The following is a 16132-nucleotide window of genomic DNA, read 5'->3' as shown; positions in this document are numbered from 1 at the left end:
GTGTGAGAGCGATAACACTGAATTTAACACACCTGAGACCTGGTAACACGAACGAGTCACATGACAACGGGGAGGGAAAATGGCTAATTGGGCACAATTTGGGCACTTGTCACTTAGGGGTGTACTCACTTTTTAGACTTTAATGGCTGTGTGTTGAGTTATTTTGAGGGGACAGCACTGTCATACAAGCGGTACACGGACTACTTTACATTCGATCAAAGTGTCAGATCTTCAGTGTTGTCCCATGAAAAGATAGAATAAAATATTTACAAAAATGTGAGGGGTGTACTCACTTTTGTGAGATACTGTATGTATATATATATATATATATATATATTGTGAAAGATCAGCCGAGCGACAGACAGGCAGACTCACTGAAGTCCCAACACACACACTTTCATTTTCTTCTTCTTTTGTACACAGCACAAGTCTTTTGGTGTGTTGCATGTTGGGACCTTTGACCACCTTCACTTCAGTAGGACCTTCCCAGCAGTGTGATGTTCAGGTTCAGTAGGGCTGGCAGCCATCGAGCGCGGGTGTGTCTGGTCATTCACATCTCGTCCAGCAGCCACGTCACATGCACTTCAGAAGAGGTCGTCCCGCATGTTTCAGGACCGGCCAGTACTTGGATGGCAGACCTTCTAGGAGAAGCTTGGGTTGCTGCTGGAGGTGTTGGTGAGGCCAGCAGGGGGCTCTTACCCTGTACTGTTTGTGTGGACCCCAATACCCCAGTGCAGTGACGGGGGCACAGTGTGCTGTAATGATGGTGCCGTCCTTAACATGAGATGTAAAAGTGAGGTCCTGACTCTCTGTGGTCATAAAAGACCCCTGGGCATCCTTGATAGAGAGTAGGGGGGTCCCGATGTCCAGGCCCTATTGCCCACCATGGCTTGTCATTCTGACCCCCTAATCATCCCCTGTGTCTAACTGGCTCTCTCTCACCTCTTCACCACCTAATCACTAATGTGTGGTGAGTCTACTGGCACAGAAATGGCTGCCATGCCATCATCCAGGTGGGTGCTGCACATGAGTGGTGGTTGAAGTTGCACCCCACCCACTAAGTAAAAGCGCTGTTATAAAGAGTTATTATTGTTAGTTGGTTGCGTGGCAAAGGGGGCATTTATTTTTTCACAGCTGTGTGTTTGTGGGATTGTTTGGTCTTTCTGGTAGTCACTAAAGATGCCAGGCTTGAGTGTGTTTGGTGGGCAGGGGTCAGGTCCATGGCAGTAGGAGGCCTTAGGCGGTGCCAGGGGTGATGATGACAGTGCCACCTGTAACCAGGCCTCTCTTCATTTGTGCCAACAGGGACGAGGGGACACTCCGGTTGGCGTGACGGCTCTGGCGCTCTCCTTCTGGGACTCGGATGTGTTTCTGGTTGGCGCCGAGGGAGGCCTGGTGCTCAAGTGCTCCTTCTCAGCCCACACCCCGGCAATACTAGCTGGTAGCGATGCCGACGTGATGTTGAGGGCCCCGGCCCAGTTCTCCTTCTCCACGCACTCGGGTCCCATCCATGCCCTTGACTGCTCACCGTTTCACAGGTCAGTATTCACATGGCAGCGTTGATTGTGTGGTGGCAGCAGTTGACTAAGCAGATAAAGGGACAGTGAAAGGTGCCATATCAGGCTGGTTGGCAGACTGACTTCAAGCTGGGTTCATGGGCACAAAAAGTGAACCAGAAAGCAAAATGGAATGTAGTCAAGTGAGGGATAGCAGAGCGGCACAGTGGTTAGTGCTGTAGCCTCTTAGATCTGGAAGCCGGGTTCAAGCTGTAGAGCTTTCAGGTTCTGCCCCCCTTCACCTGAAAACCCAGTAGTTCAGGTCTTTGGATTTGCTGACGTCAAGCTGGTCCTCTCACTGTGACCCAGTAATGAAGTAAGCCGGGTGTTTTAGGGGGGTCACAGAATCGATGAGTAGATAACGCTGGGCCACATGGCACAGGGCAGCCTAGAAGGCAGGGGGCAACAGCCACGCCAAGCCAAGCCAGGCTCCAGTTTTTACCACAGTGGGGTTCTTCCCATGTGTGTCCTCCCTGTCTCCTCAAACAGTCTAAACTGGTACTTTATGACTGGGCACTGCAAACGGCTGGCACCTCCTGCCAAGGGTGCCACCTGCTTTGCACCTGATGCTGCTGGGGTAGGCACTTAAAAATTGTGAGATATGACAAAATAAAAGAGAGACTCCGTGACGGACTTTGGGGTTCATGTGAGTAAAGGGAGGCGAGACCCCCGGCCTTGGGTATCCTCCTCACACTCCAGAGTTACAGTTTCAACAGCCCACCGGTGTGCAGGCTCAGGCCGTCAAGGCGCTATATCAGAGCGCAGACCACGACAGGCGCTTCACGAAGACTGACTGAGACCCCCTTTGTACTCGCAGGAATCTCTTTCTGAGTGCCGGGACGGACGGCCATGCCCACCTGCGCTCTCTGCTGCAAGGTCCCCCGCTGCTGTCTCTGCACGTCTCCGACTCGTACCTGTTCAGCGTGCGCTGGTCTCCAACGCGGCCGCTCGTCTTTGCTGTTGGCACCGGACAAGGTGAGTACAGGGGCCAGCGGCGTGTGCCCCACTTGTTATTAATGCCGCCCTGGACAGGTGCCATCGGGTTCAATTACTGCACACACTTGTGGTAAAAACCAAAAAGTCCAGCAGGCCACTTTATCGGGTTGGTGTTGTTACAGAGCAAATGTGACACGCGTCACACACACACACTTAAGGCGGGCGCATTTATTTAACCATGAATGGCCCGCAGTGGCACCCGCCTGCTCAAGCTATGGTAGCACTGTTTCTGCAGTCGGGGTCACTCTTCAAGGGCTCCTGATTGTCTTCAAGACCCCTGTACCCCCCCTCTCTCTGACTCCCCCCTTCACTTGTAACGTAAATGTTTGAGGGGCTCAGCGTAGCTGTGTGACATTTCACCGTCAATCATCCAGCCCCCCCCCCCCTCCCCCGCTGGCAGCTGCAGTACAGTCTGCACCCAAGACCACCCGAGTGTTGACTCTGTGGCGTCACTTGCACTTCACATGGCTGCAGCTTTTTTTTAGGATCACGTCCCGGGATGTGGTGGGGAAAAAAAATCTAAATCTGCGCTTTACCTCATGCGTCACAGGGGGGCATTCAAAGTGGGGTGCAGAACTCGAGGGATGCTTGGGTGGGACAAACCACATCGTCGCTGATGCAAAGCCGCATGTGGCCGTCGTGACCGTGCGTGCAGTTAGAACATTCATCCATCATGAGCGTCATTCCATCTCCGTCAGAGCAGGCCGTCTTAACGTATGGGCACGCTGGCCAGTTACCCGGGGGTCCCATGCTAGTCTATGTATGCTGTGGGTTGCCGAGTGGTCGTGTAGGTAGGGACCCCAGTGCACTGCTTTGTCCCGGGGGGGGGGGTAGGGGGGGGGCTATAATGCTGTTAAGACGGCCCTGTTTACAAGTTCAGTGTTTCCAGAACATTCCTCTTTTTTCAGGATGGGTGTATCCTTCTCTGCTTGAACGCCATCTTCTGACGCCTCACATGCTCTCCTGACCACAACTGAAGTGTGGAGTCGGAGGACAGAAAGCATTTGGGCCAGAATTCCGAGCCCATTAGGGACGTCTTCCCATTCTGATAAATGCCGCCACTCCAGGACGTTGACATTTTTGAAGCCATTATTCCCATGTGACATTGACGTCCTCCTTGGGCTCGTGGTCTTGTGTTCTTCTCCTAAAGTGCAGCTTTCTTGCAGACCCCCATCGGGTTTTCCCCTCTGTGGTCTGCAGCAGAGGAGCATCCATCGCCACCCCCATACTTTGGAAGGGTCTTTAAAACCAGAAGAAGCCTTTGTCCAAAAAAATATAATTTCAGATCATATCTCATGTTTATGAAGTGCCTCGGTATCTCGATTATGATATCTTCTGACATTTCTAATATTTCCACGCACACATCTAAAAAGATCCTGAAGGTCAGACACCTCATTGTCAGGAGTAGCACTGGACAGGAGGGCCATGGCGCTGTCACTCAGTTTGGGAGCAAAGAAAAGGCAAAAAAATAAAATAAAACGGTATTTGTGCCAAATAACACCACGTTAGTGAAGTATGTCAGTTGAATTAATAATAATAATAATTCATTACATTTATATAGCGCTTTTCTCATTAGTCACAGTGCTATCCACACAGGGAGGAACCGGGAAGCGAACCCACAATCCTCCACAGTCTCCTTACTGCAAAGCAGCAGCACTACCACTGCGCCACCTGTGAGGACTTGTGAATTGGATGCTGTCACAAGGACTAAGGGCTTCATTTGTTTGTTTTGTCCTTTTCGTTACCCAGATTGTGAAAAACATAAAACTAACAGAATGGTTTTTCATCAGCGCCATCATTGTCATTGTCACTGTCACTGGACGCCTTGCTGCACTAATGATAATGAATGGCGTTAAGCTTTATCTCGAGGTCTTTGCTGCCCTCTAGTGGATTAAACTAATAGAATTACATCCCAGGTGATTTTTCTACGTGTCCACTGTTGTTGGTTTGGTCACCTACTTAAAAATCCTTGAATTGTTTAAACCAGGGGTCCTCAATCACAGTCCTGGAGGGCCGCAGTGGCTGCAGGTTTTTGTTCTAACGCGGTGGCTTAATTAGAAAGCAGTTCTTGCCACTAATTACATTTCATGGCTTGTTAGTGCTTTAACTCTGCCATGTCAGGTCATTCTCATATCCTCGATTATTTTTTTCCCTTTCTAAGGATATCTAAATGATTTGAAGGTTAAAATGGAGGAGTAATTCTCAGTAACTTCACTTTCTTTCCAAGTATTTAATTAAACCCAATAGTGCATGATAAACACACACCGGTGAAAATGGAAATGAGTGAAACGGACACATGCTGGTCTCCTTTCTCATTTACATGTTGTTGCTAATTAGGAGCAAATCAAAACCAAGAATACAGCTGTGTAAGACTAAAATAAGGGTTCAAAATAACGAGCGAGACAACTAAAGTGAAGTAGAAGTGTTACTTGAGCATTAAGGGCTTCTTATTAAGCACAAGACAAAGAGCCCGTTTCGACAACGTAAGATGAAACGGATACGAGTTTGTGTCAGCAGTGTATGAAGAACAAATGATAAGTAACGAAGAAGTTGTTCTGTAATGATTGTAGTCCGCTTTACTCATTACTGTACAGGCTTGTACTGTTAGTTGATGAATTTTCCAGGCCTACAGTATAATATTGAATGATGAATGTTCCAGTACAATATGGAATAGTAAGAAGTATAAGCACCACAAACCTGATATCGGTGTATTGAATGAATGCGTAATTAGGCCTCGAGCTGTAGTCGAAATCGCCTTTCAGGCCTCTAGAGCTTTAATCAAAGTCCCCTTTCTCTTTGAATTTTTGCGGCTGTAAATCCGCCGCCTGCCGCAGTGTCGGTCTCGTAAGGTTTTTCGGACAGCTGCGCAGAAGGCAACCGTGCATTCGGCTTCGGACAGACGTGAGTGAGTGAGTGAGGAGGCAGGCGAATTATGTATTAAGATTTGGGTTGGAGCAGAAACCTGCAGCCACTGCAGCCCTCCAGGACTGTGATTGAGGACCCCTGGTTTAAAGTCCAGCATTTGCTGTTACAGCCAATGATGGTTTGTTTAAATATCAAGTGAAGCCGACCAGTTAAAGAGCAGGAGTGTCGTCTCGTGGTCATGTCATGTTATGTTGTGCCAAGCCAGATTATACTGCAGGGGTACTCAAGTACGGTCCTGGAGGTCCGCAGTGGCTGCACGTTTTTGCTTTAACCAAATTTTGAATATCGTATATATATACTCACGTATAACTTAGGTCTTGAAATCTGAAAAATCAATCATAAAAATCAGACCCCGACTTGTACGCCCGTTCAGAAATGCAACCCTTACGTTTTTTTTTTTTTACATCTTCTTGCCTCCTCCAATCTCACATCAGTTTCTCAGACACATTTTGTTGCAGCAGCGCGGTTACCAATTTCTTTCGCCACTTCAACGACTTAATTTAAAATCAGTTTACTTTTTTCTTCTGATTGAACGCTCCATCACAGATAAGGGATGCTCTTACGATAAAAGTGTATGAGGGTGTGAGGTACGAAAAACACAAATCAGTGCAGACGTCGCTTTGGATTGGTGCGGGTATCACTGTGTGGTCACGTAGGCACAACACATAGCTAAGGCCGTTGTGCTCCCCCCCCGTGGTTACTCTCTCAGGTGGGTGTTAGCATATCGTAATCTCTTGGACCAATGGTGTGAGTTTTCTGCATTGTACTTATACGACGACATTATAAAACACCAGAAATTATACGGTAAAGTCAAGGCCCGACTTATCCGCGGACAGTAGTTACCTGGTCCAGTGTTTAGTTACGCGCTATCAGCAGATGCTCCCAACCTCCTCCTCCTCCTCCTAAGTCAAGAGTGGTCAAGGTTGGTGGTCCTGGGGCTTAGGGAGGGTCGCAGTGGCTGCAGGCTTTGTTCCACTCCATTTGCTTAATCAGAAACCAATCCTTGCCTCGAGACTTGTTGTGGTTTGAACTCTGCCATGTCTGGTTGTTCTTGGATTGTAGTTTTTTCCCCCCTTTCTAATGATATCACCCTAATAATTTAAAGCCTAAAACAGACGAGGAGTACGCAGTCCTGCACTTTTTTCCACTTCAGTTTCCTTCCAGATATTTCATTAAACGAGTGAGAGTGCAGCATGAAATCACGCAGGTCTAGATGGAGGTCTGCTGCTTCCTTGCATCTTACTGCTAATTTAGGGGCCATTCAAGATTAAAATAATTAAGGGTTCAAAAACCTTAACAAGGAAAATGAAACTGAAAAAAACGTCACTTGAGCAATAAAGGGCTGCACTGACAATAAATGACTTCTCATGAAGTTAGAACCAAAACCTGCAGCCACTGCACCCCACCAGGACCACCAATCAATTAAGTGAAGTAAATTAGAAGCAAAGAGAAAGGCTGGTCACTAAATAAGAAAACGGTCAGAATGAAAACCTGTAGCCACTGCGGCCCCCCAGGACTGGAGTTGGGGGCACACCTGCACTAGAGTGATAGGTTTCTGATTTGAGTTTAGTTAACTTGTTTGTGGTTTTGTTAACCAGCCATCAGTTATTAATCAGAGGCGCCGACGCAGCCAGCAGCGCTCTCTGTGCACATGCGTCATGGAGTATCTGTGTTCATAAAATAAACGACAGAGGAGGACCACAAAACATTTGGATAAAGTACACGGAAAACAAATATAAAAGCTATAGCACTAAAACAGCAAGTTTCATTATCTGTTAGGCCTGCCTTCAAATTATGAAACTGGAAGGAACGAAAACCTGCAGCCACTGCGGCCCTCCAGGACCGTAACGGAGTGCCCACCCGTGTATCACGTCACACTGCACAGAAATCCCTCAGTAACACGATCACATCGAAACTGGAATCGTATCGTTTATAGGCCAGAGGGTCCCATCATTAGATGTGATGGATGCAGTTGTGAAGCTCCCGTCTGTTGGGATTTCAGTTGTCCATTTTTTATTTTATTTTAATGTTTTTCTCTCCATCACAGGACTGGTGCAGATTTTTGACCTGAGCCGAGGGACTCTAACACCCACAGCGACGATTGAACAGAACAGCAGCGGCAGACCAGTCTACTGTATGGAGTTTAACCCAAAGCAGATGGAGCTGCTGGCGGCTGGTGGGGCGGATGGCACAGTCAAAATCTGGCACTTGAGTTCCGAGTTGACGGAGCAGAGGCCAAAGGAGACGTCACATCTGGAGTATCTGGCAAATGAGGTACCAGAGTAGAAGGACCTGAGGAAAAAATCCACGGACTGAACGAGCCTGTATACATGAAGCAAATACCCCCAACTAGCAATAAAGAGCACCGGCCTGACTTTGTTGAAATTGTGACAATTACTGCTTGCTGTCAGGTACACAAAATGAGTTAAAACAAAAAACCCCATGAAGTCAGGGCGTGTAACGTTGCCAGTTAGAACCTGAAGCGTTTAATTAAGCACAAAACAGTACAGACGCTACGTGTCGTGTTCTCTACGTTAAAATCAAGCAGAGCATTTAAAAGCTAACAGCACGATAAAATGCAGACACCTGGACAGAGAAGCATGGAGCGAAACATTTTGAGTCATGCAGTTCCTGCTTGTCGGTAAACGCAAGCCAAGTTGTCACTGGCGGGCAGGGCAGGTTAGGATCAGTTCACAAACAGCGAGCGCGTAAACTCGACGAAGTCGAAAGCAGAAGGCAGCTCTCGGCCCTTCGCGTCAATGTAGGGCTTCATGTGCGAGATGCAGTAGTCTGCTTGTTCCTTTGTTAGGTTCTGAAAAGGAAGAAAAACAAAAAAATGAATCAAAGCTTTGTTTAATAATGACTTCTGGGATTTTATTGGTGCGCCCATAATTCATTCCCCACACCTCTCCGGCCATACCTGATAAAGTTCCTCTTTGGTGACATACGGCTTGCTCTCTGCACTGAGGGCCCGGAAAGCACTTTCAATTTCTTCGCTGGACTTGACGTTTTCTGTCTCCCTACTGATCATGAATGCCATGTACTCCTGAAGTGACACGTGGCCATCCCTGTGGGAACAACGCAGCAGATGAATCATTGGGACGCTTACCTCACAACAATCCCACCACTGCACTGGCCTTTACTTTTGTAAAGTTTCAATTTAATAAAAACTTTAAATGAAATAAGAGTTTATAAAGGAAATGGAAAAAACGGAGTCTGCAGTGTGAAGGCATCAGAAATGGCAGCACGTAGCAGTCGAGCCCCTCACACGTGTCACAGAACACCTCTGCGACTTTAATTAAAGCACTGAAATATAATGAAGGTAAAGCTGTGGTCCATCTCAAACTTTATTGACATACAAGTAAGCCTGCGATTCTCTAGAGAATCGTAAATCCAAGAATGGCAATCAGTTTCTGTTCCGTCCGATATTTGGATGTATGATATATCATACAAGGGGGGCGCCGCTCGCCTACCCCCGCCGTTGGGTATCCTGAAATACATTAGTCGAGCTCGTTCGTTTTGGAGCCGTGCCCGCTTTGCTTGCGGCATTTCAGACGCGCGTTGTAGGCGCCTGCGTTCATTGATTTCATCCAGGCGGGCTCGTGTTTGTATATCCGTCAGTTGAGCTTGTTCATTTTGAACCCGTGCCTGCTTTGCTTCTGCAGTTTCAGACGCGCATTGTAGACGCCTGCATTCATTGATCTTATCCAGGTGGGCTCGTGTTTGTATCGTTGAGCTGTATTGTGTTTGAATTTGGTGTAAAGCGTTCAGCGGTCTGTACAATCCCAAGCAGCACATTATTCCTAACTTCACTCCGCAGTAGTGCCACTCACAATATGGCGGTCACGCCTGTACCTTCCGTACTATCATTGTGGACCTGTGGGGCCGCCGTAGCCTCTTCCGTTTGAATCTGGGCTGCAGCACAGAATCCTCTTTTTTGTATAGCTGTGTTCTTAATCGTTAGCTATGGGCGTGTTGTTGCTTCATTTCTCATTCATGTCAGTTGAGCTCTTTCGTTTTTGGGCCGTGACTCCTTCGTTCACGGTGGATACGACTTCGCGTGCGGTTTATGAGACGCGCGCTGTACGCGCCTGCGCTGTATGTCTCATGGTCCCATCGCCGTGTACCTGCGTCCATGCCATCCGGTTTACCATTCTCGGTTAGTAATATGGATATTACTGGCACAGTGGATTAGAGCAAGTGTAGTGTACAGGTTGTGTTGTGTGGGCGGCACCTACTGAATCTGGGAAGCCGCTGTGTACTCTGGGGCGTGCACCACGGCGCAGTATGAGCCTCGGTGGGAAGCTGCTGCGTGATGAAATATCATGGAGGGTGGGTGCGTCCTGGGACAGTTCATTTCAACGTGCTTCTGTTATCGTCTTTCTTCATGCAGTCTCATTTTTGTTTTTTTATGGCTGTGTCGTCGTATATGCGATGGTGTGGGCGGTCGCGTCCGGGCGGCTGTAGAACCTGGCGTGCACGCTTTACGACCTGTGAACTAAGCCTGAGGTAGGCATGGTAAAGTCCGTTATGTGATTCAAACATGCCACACAGACTGCTGGCACATACATACTACTGACTCTGGGAGGCCGCTGCGTTTGACTGGTGGGTTGTGGTGTCTGGGCGCCACCTACTGACTCTGGGAAGCCACTGCGTTTGACTCTGGGGCGCCGCGGCGCAGTGCGCATGCGTTTCGATGCGTCCGTGCATAAATTAAAACTGTGGTTTAGTAATATAGATTATAGGAAATGCGGCTCAAAACCTGTGTGTCAGCTCAATTAACATTGGCACATTCTGGGTCTTTTGTCTTTTTAAAAATTTTATTGAACTATTGAAGTTTTACAAAACTTGGTTAGAAAACAAATCAACCGCTACTCATGAGAAAGAGAGCTAGGTCAGCAGAGTAAAACTTTAATAGATAGATATGTGAAAGGCACTATATGATAGAATAAAAAGGGGGAGAGAATCCACTTCCTCAATTTAAAAGCTTATTGTGAAATGTTATTGATTTGTTCCTGCCAGGTTTTGTTCAGATCCTGTAAGTGTGAATTTGATTTTTTTCCAGTTTCAAATATTATATGACGTCAGTTACCCACTGACTTAAAAGAGGAGAGTTCGGATTCTTCCAGTTGAGCGAGATAAGCCTACATGCCAATAGTGTAGTAAAGGCCATTACAGTTTGTTTGTCCTTCTCCACTTTAAACCCCCCAGGGAGTCCACCAAACACACCTCTTGATGTATAAGGAGTGATTGGGACGCCAAGGCTGTCCGATAGGCATTTCATGATTTTGGCCCAGAATGATGTTAATTTGGTGCCCAGTGAGGCTGGAACTCGATTGCAACGTTCGCAGGTTGGATCTCGCCCTGGAAACATTTTAGATAATTTTAAACAAGAGAGATAATTTCTAGCTGAATAAATTGTATGCTTTGCACATATGGAGCTCGATTGAATTTTGTGCAAAATCGGTGCATTCTAAAACCTGACCAGTAGACAGACATTGGTTACATTTTCCCTTTCTTTAAAGCTCTGGGTGGACCAGAACCTGGACAGCACACTACAGACCACTGCACCTGAGCTAATGGTGGAAGATGCCAAACCAGCCCCAGAAACACACTGGTCTGAGAAGGTTATGACTGCGTAATTACTCTTCACTGGTCTGGCTTTCATTTATATTCCATTATCATGGCAATGCAGCTCGCTACAGAAAGGTGAATTCTAAAACAAATGTTATTCATCTACAAATTTCAGTAGGTTTTATAATTATTCAATGAAAAGCAAGATCAGTGGAAATTATACCATCACTTACAAAATATCTTGGTTTTTATTCATCAAAAACAAAACACCTTTAAGTGAAGGTGACAGCTTCTGATAGTGGTGTTAAAGAGTGGGATGAGAGGGAAAGAAACACTCATCTCTCAAATGTGACACTCCTTCATTTTTAATAAAAAAAAAGAAAAGACATTCAAATTTTGGTAACATAACACGTTGATTCAAGCGCCTTAATAATTTTGGACAGCACAACTGAGCGCATGATCTGAAGTAAAAGCAACAGCATAACATAACACTTTAAATCGTCTTCAGTATGAGAAAATACAAGAAAGCAGCCAAGTTTAATAACTCCAAGGTTGTACAGGCCAAAAAAAAAATCATGAATGTCAAAATAAGAATTTATGTTTTAAGTGATCAAGTGTTAAATATGGATGGTGTTTCTGAATTCATGATTGCCTTTTGTTCCACTTCACTGTGAATGAAATGCCAATGTGTAGCAGTTGAACGCGGTTCTTGTGTGTCTTTATTTCTGTGATTTTTAAATATTAACACGTGTTTCTAATTAAGTTAACATGACAACTCCCATCAGACACAGTGGTATCGACGATATCAGCTGTTTTTGACCACATTCTTGTATGTAAAAATGCTACGTCTACACGGACAGTTACGGACAAGTGTCATTTTTGAACATCTTAAGACTATTTCTTATATTAAATTATTTTTAAAGCAACAATATTTTCTGGAACTTTCAATTTTTTTTTAATGTGAAATGAAACTACTAAGACATTTGATTTAAGTTTATGAAATGAATTTTGTTTACTACTAAGCCTCCTACAAATAGCACACAACACGTGTGGCGCCTCGGGCCTAACTGAGGAGGTGAAATGACAAAGTGCTTCACACGGTGACGATGGGGTTTACCTGTTAGGATCTACAGTGTCAAGGATGGCCTCGAATTCTGGATCTGGCTCGCCTTCCTCCACCATGGGCAAGTCATAACCCAGGGAGCGCAGACACGATTTGAATTCTTGGTGGTTGAGACGACCAGACTTGTCTTTGTCGAAGTGTCTACAAGAGACAGAGGGCGACAGTTCAGTTTAGGTGACCCAGGAGGTGTCTTGAGAAAATGACAAATGAGGTCAGGTTATACTCACTTGAACATCATACTGAACTCTTTGAGGGCTTCTTCTGTTACACCCGTTGTATTTCTGAAAAACAGAAAAAAAAAATATAATAATAATAATAAAAAAGACAGTAAGGGCAAAGGGAGGAACGCGTAAGGAAAAAGAACTTCAGGACTTTAATTTGTCCTCATTGGGACAACAATCTTTTTACAGAAGTTCTTTAAAAAATAAATAATTACACACACACCCCAGAATGACTAAAAAGGAAGAGGGAAAAAAATAGAAAATCTGCTAGCAAGCTGCACTGTTACACAACTTCGGCTCTCCTGATTTTGTGTTAGTCCAATGATGAAACTGGGGACCTGAACCAACAAAGGTGGCAGCCTATTGCAGAATTCACTCTCACACACAAACAACTGTAACAATTCACAATATAAATTTTTGTATGACACGTATGCCTTTCAGCTCTTAGCTGCAGCGTATCAGACTTCTAAGGAGTGTTATGGACGACACGGCAGAGACGACTATACTGTAACCCACTCTTCATGCAATCGGCACTCACCTTGCTTGAATCTGCTGTTCGAGGTTGTGTTGCATTCTCATGCCCAACTGATCCAGCTGGTCCCACTGCTGTGCCAGTCCTACGGTACTGTGTTCTGTGTATTTGTTGTCTAGGATAAGAGCTTCTTCCATGGCTGCCCCCAAATCCTCGATCTTTTTCAGTTGACTACGCATCGCACGAATTTCTTGATGTTTACGCTGAAATGGCAAAACACATCTCGGGTAAAGAAAAAAAAAGAAACTGGCACAAATCTGGAGGTCACCAAACCACCTGTTTAAAAGCATTGCTATCATCTCAAGTATCCGAAGTACCCCATCTCAGCAAACTGTGTCATCTGTTGCTTTTTCAGTTGTGACTAAGGAGCCACAGAGCTAAGTGTAAATGATGGTTTGATGTCCTTCAGTGCACAATCAGAAAGCTTATATCTTGTTTCCCACACAAAATGGTGCTTGTTCTTCTTCTTTAGTGTACACATAAAAGCATCAAGAATAACAATGCCAACTGATCCGTTAAGCTTTGATGAATTCTTAAGCAAAAAAAAGCCACCGGGACTTCTGGAACAGTTTCCTTGATCCAAAAGTGTGGTAAGGTGAGGTCTGCAGCTCACTGTCTTTTAAATAATCGGTGCACTCACGGCTGTAAGGAGAGGGTGTGGTAGTGTGGCTGGTGCAGTTCTTGGGCATGATGCGGCACGGGCGTTTCCTCAGTTAAGTGCACAGGTGAGGAATCGTCTGTGTCCATACTTGATGCCAGGGGCAGCTAATCACCACACCTGTGCCACATCCCCACATACAAGACGAGAAGTGCAAGTAATAGAAATGGAACTGCGGTCAAGATGGCTGAAGCGCAGTCTCAGTTAGGAGGATCTGGCCACTTGGAAGAGAAAGGCAGCACGAACTGGGGCCCTGTGAAGAAGCGTAGGCTGTGGCGCTCTAGGGGCTGGTCTGCCCCACTGAATAATAATGTGGAGTGGGGTGAGCATGGAAGATGACCTCCCTAGGGATCCAAGGTACGACTGACTGCAGGTGTGTGAAGAATGATGGGAGTTTGGGGATAAGTTTGTGGCTGCGCGAGTGATGAGTGAACCAGAGAGACGAAGAAGGCAGTGGGCTGAGATCAGGAGGAGCCAGTGACTGCATTTTAACCTCTGCTTTTATTGGATTTATTAATTGTGTTTTTATTCTCCACTCTTCACTTGGTTTTTATGGATTATTTATTTATGGATGTTTTTAAAGAACAGCACTGTGGACACCATTTTTGGTTTGTTATGATTCTCTTAATAAAAGCACCTCTGCACTTCTCCACCCTCCCCTTGCTCCATGTGAGAACTGTCCCCATTAGTCAGCCCAGCTCGGTCATAACTATTGACGGTGTTGGGTTCAAGAAGCTCCCAAATGTGAAGAGAGAGTCTGGAGTGGACCTGCATTGTCACAATAAGACTCGGGGTGCAAAGCAGGACCAGCAGAGTATTCAGTGCAGTAGCTGTGTTTTATGGTCAGAAAACTGTTGGTCCAGACCTCCTCCGTGTAATCAGCAATTTGGTTTTATTTTTTTTTTTTACCTTAGTGGCTTCAAGCTGGGACTCCAGTGTTCCAGATTCTTCCACCATACAGGACCTGAACACAAACAGAGCGTAAGAGAGGAGAAACACAACAAGCAAGATGCTCAAACTTACCAACTGGTGGTCAGACTGGACCCTCTGTACTGCTCATTCATAGTGCTTGCCAGTAACCGGCTTCGAGATGCACAAATCATGCAGTAGCCCCCTGTGTAAGCACATGGTGGGTGTAATGCAACCAGATGGTAACTTTGAGTTGTGACCTGAAAAGAGGTTAACTCAAACACACATCTCCAAGCTGCTAAAGGGCGAGAGCCAAGTGCATTCATCAAGGAGTTCCGCTACTAAGTCATCCCAAGAATCATCTGAACGCAAAGCATTGGGGTCCGGATTGACGTTCAGTAGCGGAAAGTGGGTGGTTTGGATTAAAGCGCAGAATGTAAAGCTAGCATGTTACTCCTCTAATAGATAGCTCTTAGATGTGGTGTCCATTTTTATGAATGAGACGCAACTTTAATAGAATGTGTAAAGAAAACGTCACCATGTGTATTCATGAAGTCAAAAACACAATGGCGTCGACTGCACTTGGCTCAGCCTACCAGTGCCTACTCACTCTCAGCCAACAAAGCCCAGTTATGCCAACAGTAGCCACAACCATGCTTGGATAGGCCTAAGTGACACAGGAGGTAGAAACTGTCACATGTACTGAATCTTAATAGGAACTTCCTAAATGGGGGGGGGGTGATTGCTTTTTTTTTTTTTTTTTTTTTTACTGGTTTGGATATTTGAGAAAAAACAAATTGTGAATTATATTGGTAAGAATCCAATCTGCAGACTCTGAAGAAAGAGTGGCTGGGATTATGAAAAGCTAAAACTAGAGATCTGGGGACATCTCCAGTAAAATGAGTGGCACAGTCGGTGTGTACGGAGGAGAGTGAAACTCTTACTTGGGGGGGCACATCTGGCCAGCAGGCAACACGTTGCTGTTCTCCGATGCCTGAATAACAAGCACGTATTTATTATAAGAGGTCCACTTCAAGCTCACCTGACACACTCCTTACGCCTGAATCATTAGTGTGTGATGGTGTGGTCATGTGACACCATCACGGACACGTGTAGATTAATGGGCCTTACTAAATGTCACCCTCGATACCGTTTGCTCCAGTTAGGTTGCGACTAACTCTACACAGCTTTGTAATTCCTCACTCTCCCCTAACAGCTACTGTGGTAACGGGCATTATTAATATTTCATTAATCTAACGTGAAAGTGTAACGGATACTACAGTACATTTAAGCCAAAAAAAATAAAGCTTTCTGCAATTGGGGAGGCCTTTAACTGGAGCTTATTTTACATCTGCAAAAGAAATGTATATACGTGTAAAAGTACAAATCAGAGTACGTGGGAGACAACTGTTCTGATTTTTTTTTTTTAATGTAGACTTGTGCCACCATCAGACACTCTCTTTACAGACGGCCTCTGTACCATTCGCTCATCTCTCGAGTTGAAAAGTGGCTGTAATTTGGTTGCCTAAAAATATAATTAACAATGAGGGAAATGTCTTCCTGCAAATCCAAATGAATGTAAGTTGGGAAGTTGTCCCCACCACCCCTTATCATTTCAGGCTAAAAGAAGGAACAGTT

General features: G+C 45.6%; 2 protein-coding genes across 8 annotated transcripts in view; one reads left to right on the top strand and one right to left on the bottom strand.

The window, feature by feature from the left end:
• dync2i2 (dynein 2 intermediate chain 2) overlaps window positions 1–7860 on the top strand; it is a 43258-nt gene extending 35398 nt beyond the window's left edge. For both annotated transcript variants that reach the window (XM_028808603.2, XM_028808604.2), the window contains 3 exons: window positions 1306–1538; window positions 2374–2531; window positions 7525–7860. In XM_028808603.2, coding sequence (XP_028664436.1) covers window positions 1306–1538; window positions 2374–2531; window positions 7525–7763 — 630 coding nt within the window. In that variant the 3' untranslated portion in view covers window positions 7764–7860. The remainder of the gene's footprint in view (window positions 1–1305; window positions 1539–2373; window positions 2532–7524) is intronic.
• A 75-nt stretch (window positions 7861–7935) lies between these two features.
• Window positions 7936–16132, bottom strand: part of sptan1 (spectrin alpha, non-erythrocytic 1) — an 82165-nt gene continuing 73968 nt past the window's right edge. For all 6 annotated transcript variants that reach the window (XM_028808591.2, XM_051932384.1, XM_051932386.1 and 3 more), the window contains 6 exons: window positions 14495–14549; window positions 12934–13130; window positions 12402–12455; window positions 12169–12315; window positions 8398–8545; window positions 7936–8289 (listed from right to left, as the gene is read on the bottom strand). In XM_028808591.2, coding sequence (XP_028664424.2) covers window positions 8164–8289; window positions 8398–8545; window positions 12169–12315; window positions 12402–12455; window positions 12934–13130; window positions 14495–14549 — 727 coding nt within the window. In that variant the 3' untranslated portion in view covers window positions 7936–8163. The remainder of the gene's footprint in view (window positions 8290–8397; window positions 8546–12168; window positions 12316–12401; window positions 12456–12933; window positions 13131–14494; window positions 14550–16132) is intronic.

The sequence above is a fragment of the Erpetoichthys calabaricus genome, chromosome 9, assembly GCF_900747795.2.
Source record: "Erpetoichthys calabaricus chromosome 9, fErpCal1.3, whole genome shotgun sequence".
Classification (NCBI taxonomy): Eukaryota; Metazoa; Chordata; class Cladistia; order Polypteriformes; family Polypteridae; genus Erpetoichthys; species Erpetoichthys calabaricus.
Note: the sequence above shows the minus strand (reverse complement) of the source record. Positions and strands in the feature narration are given on the sequence as shown.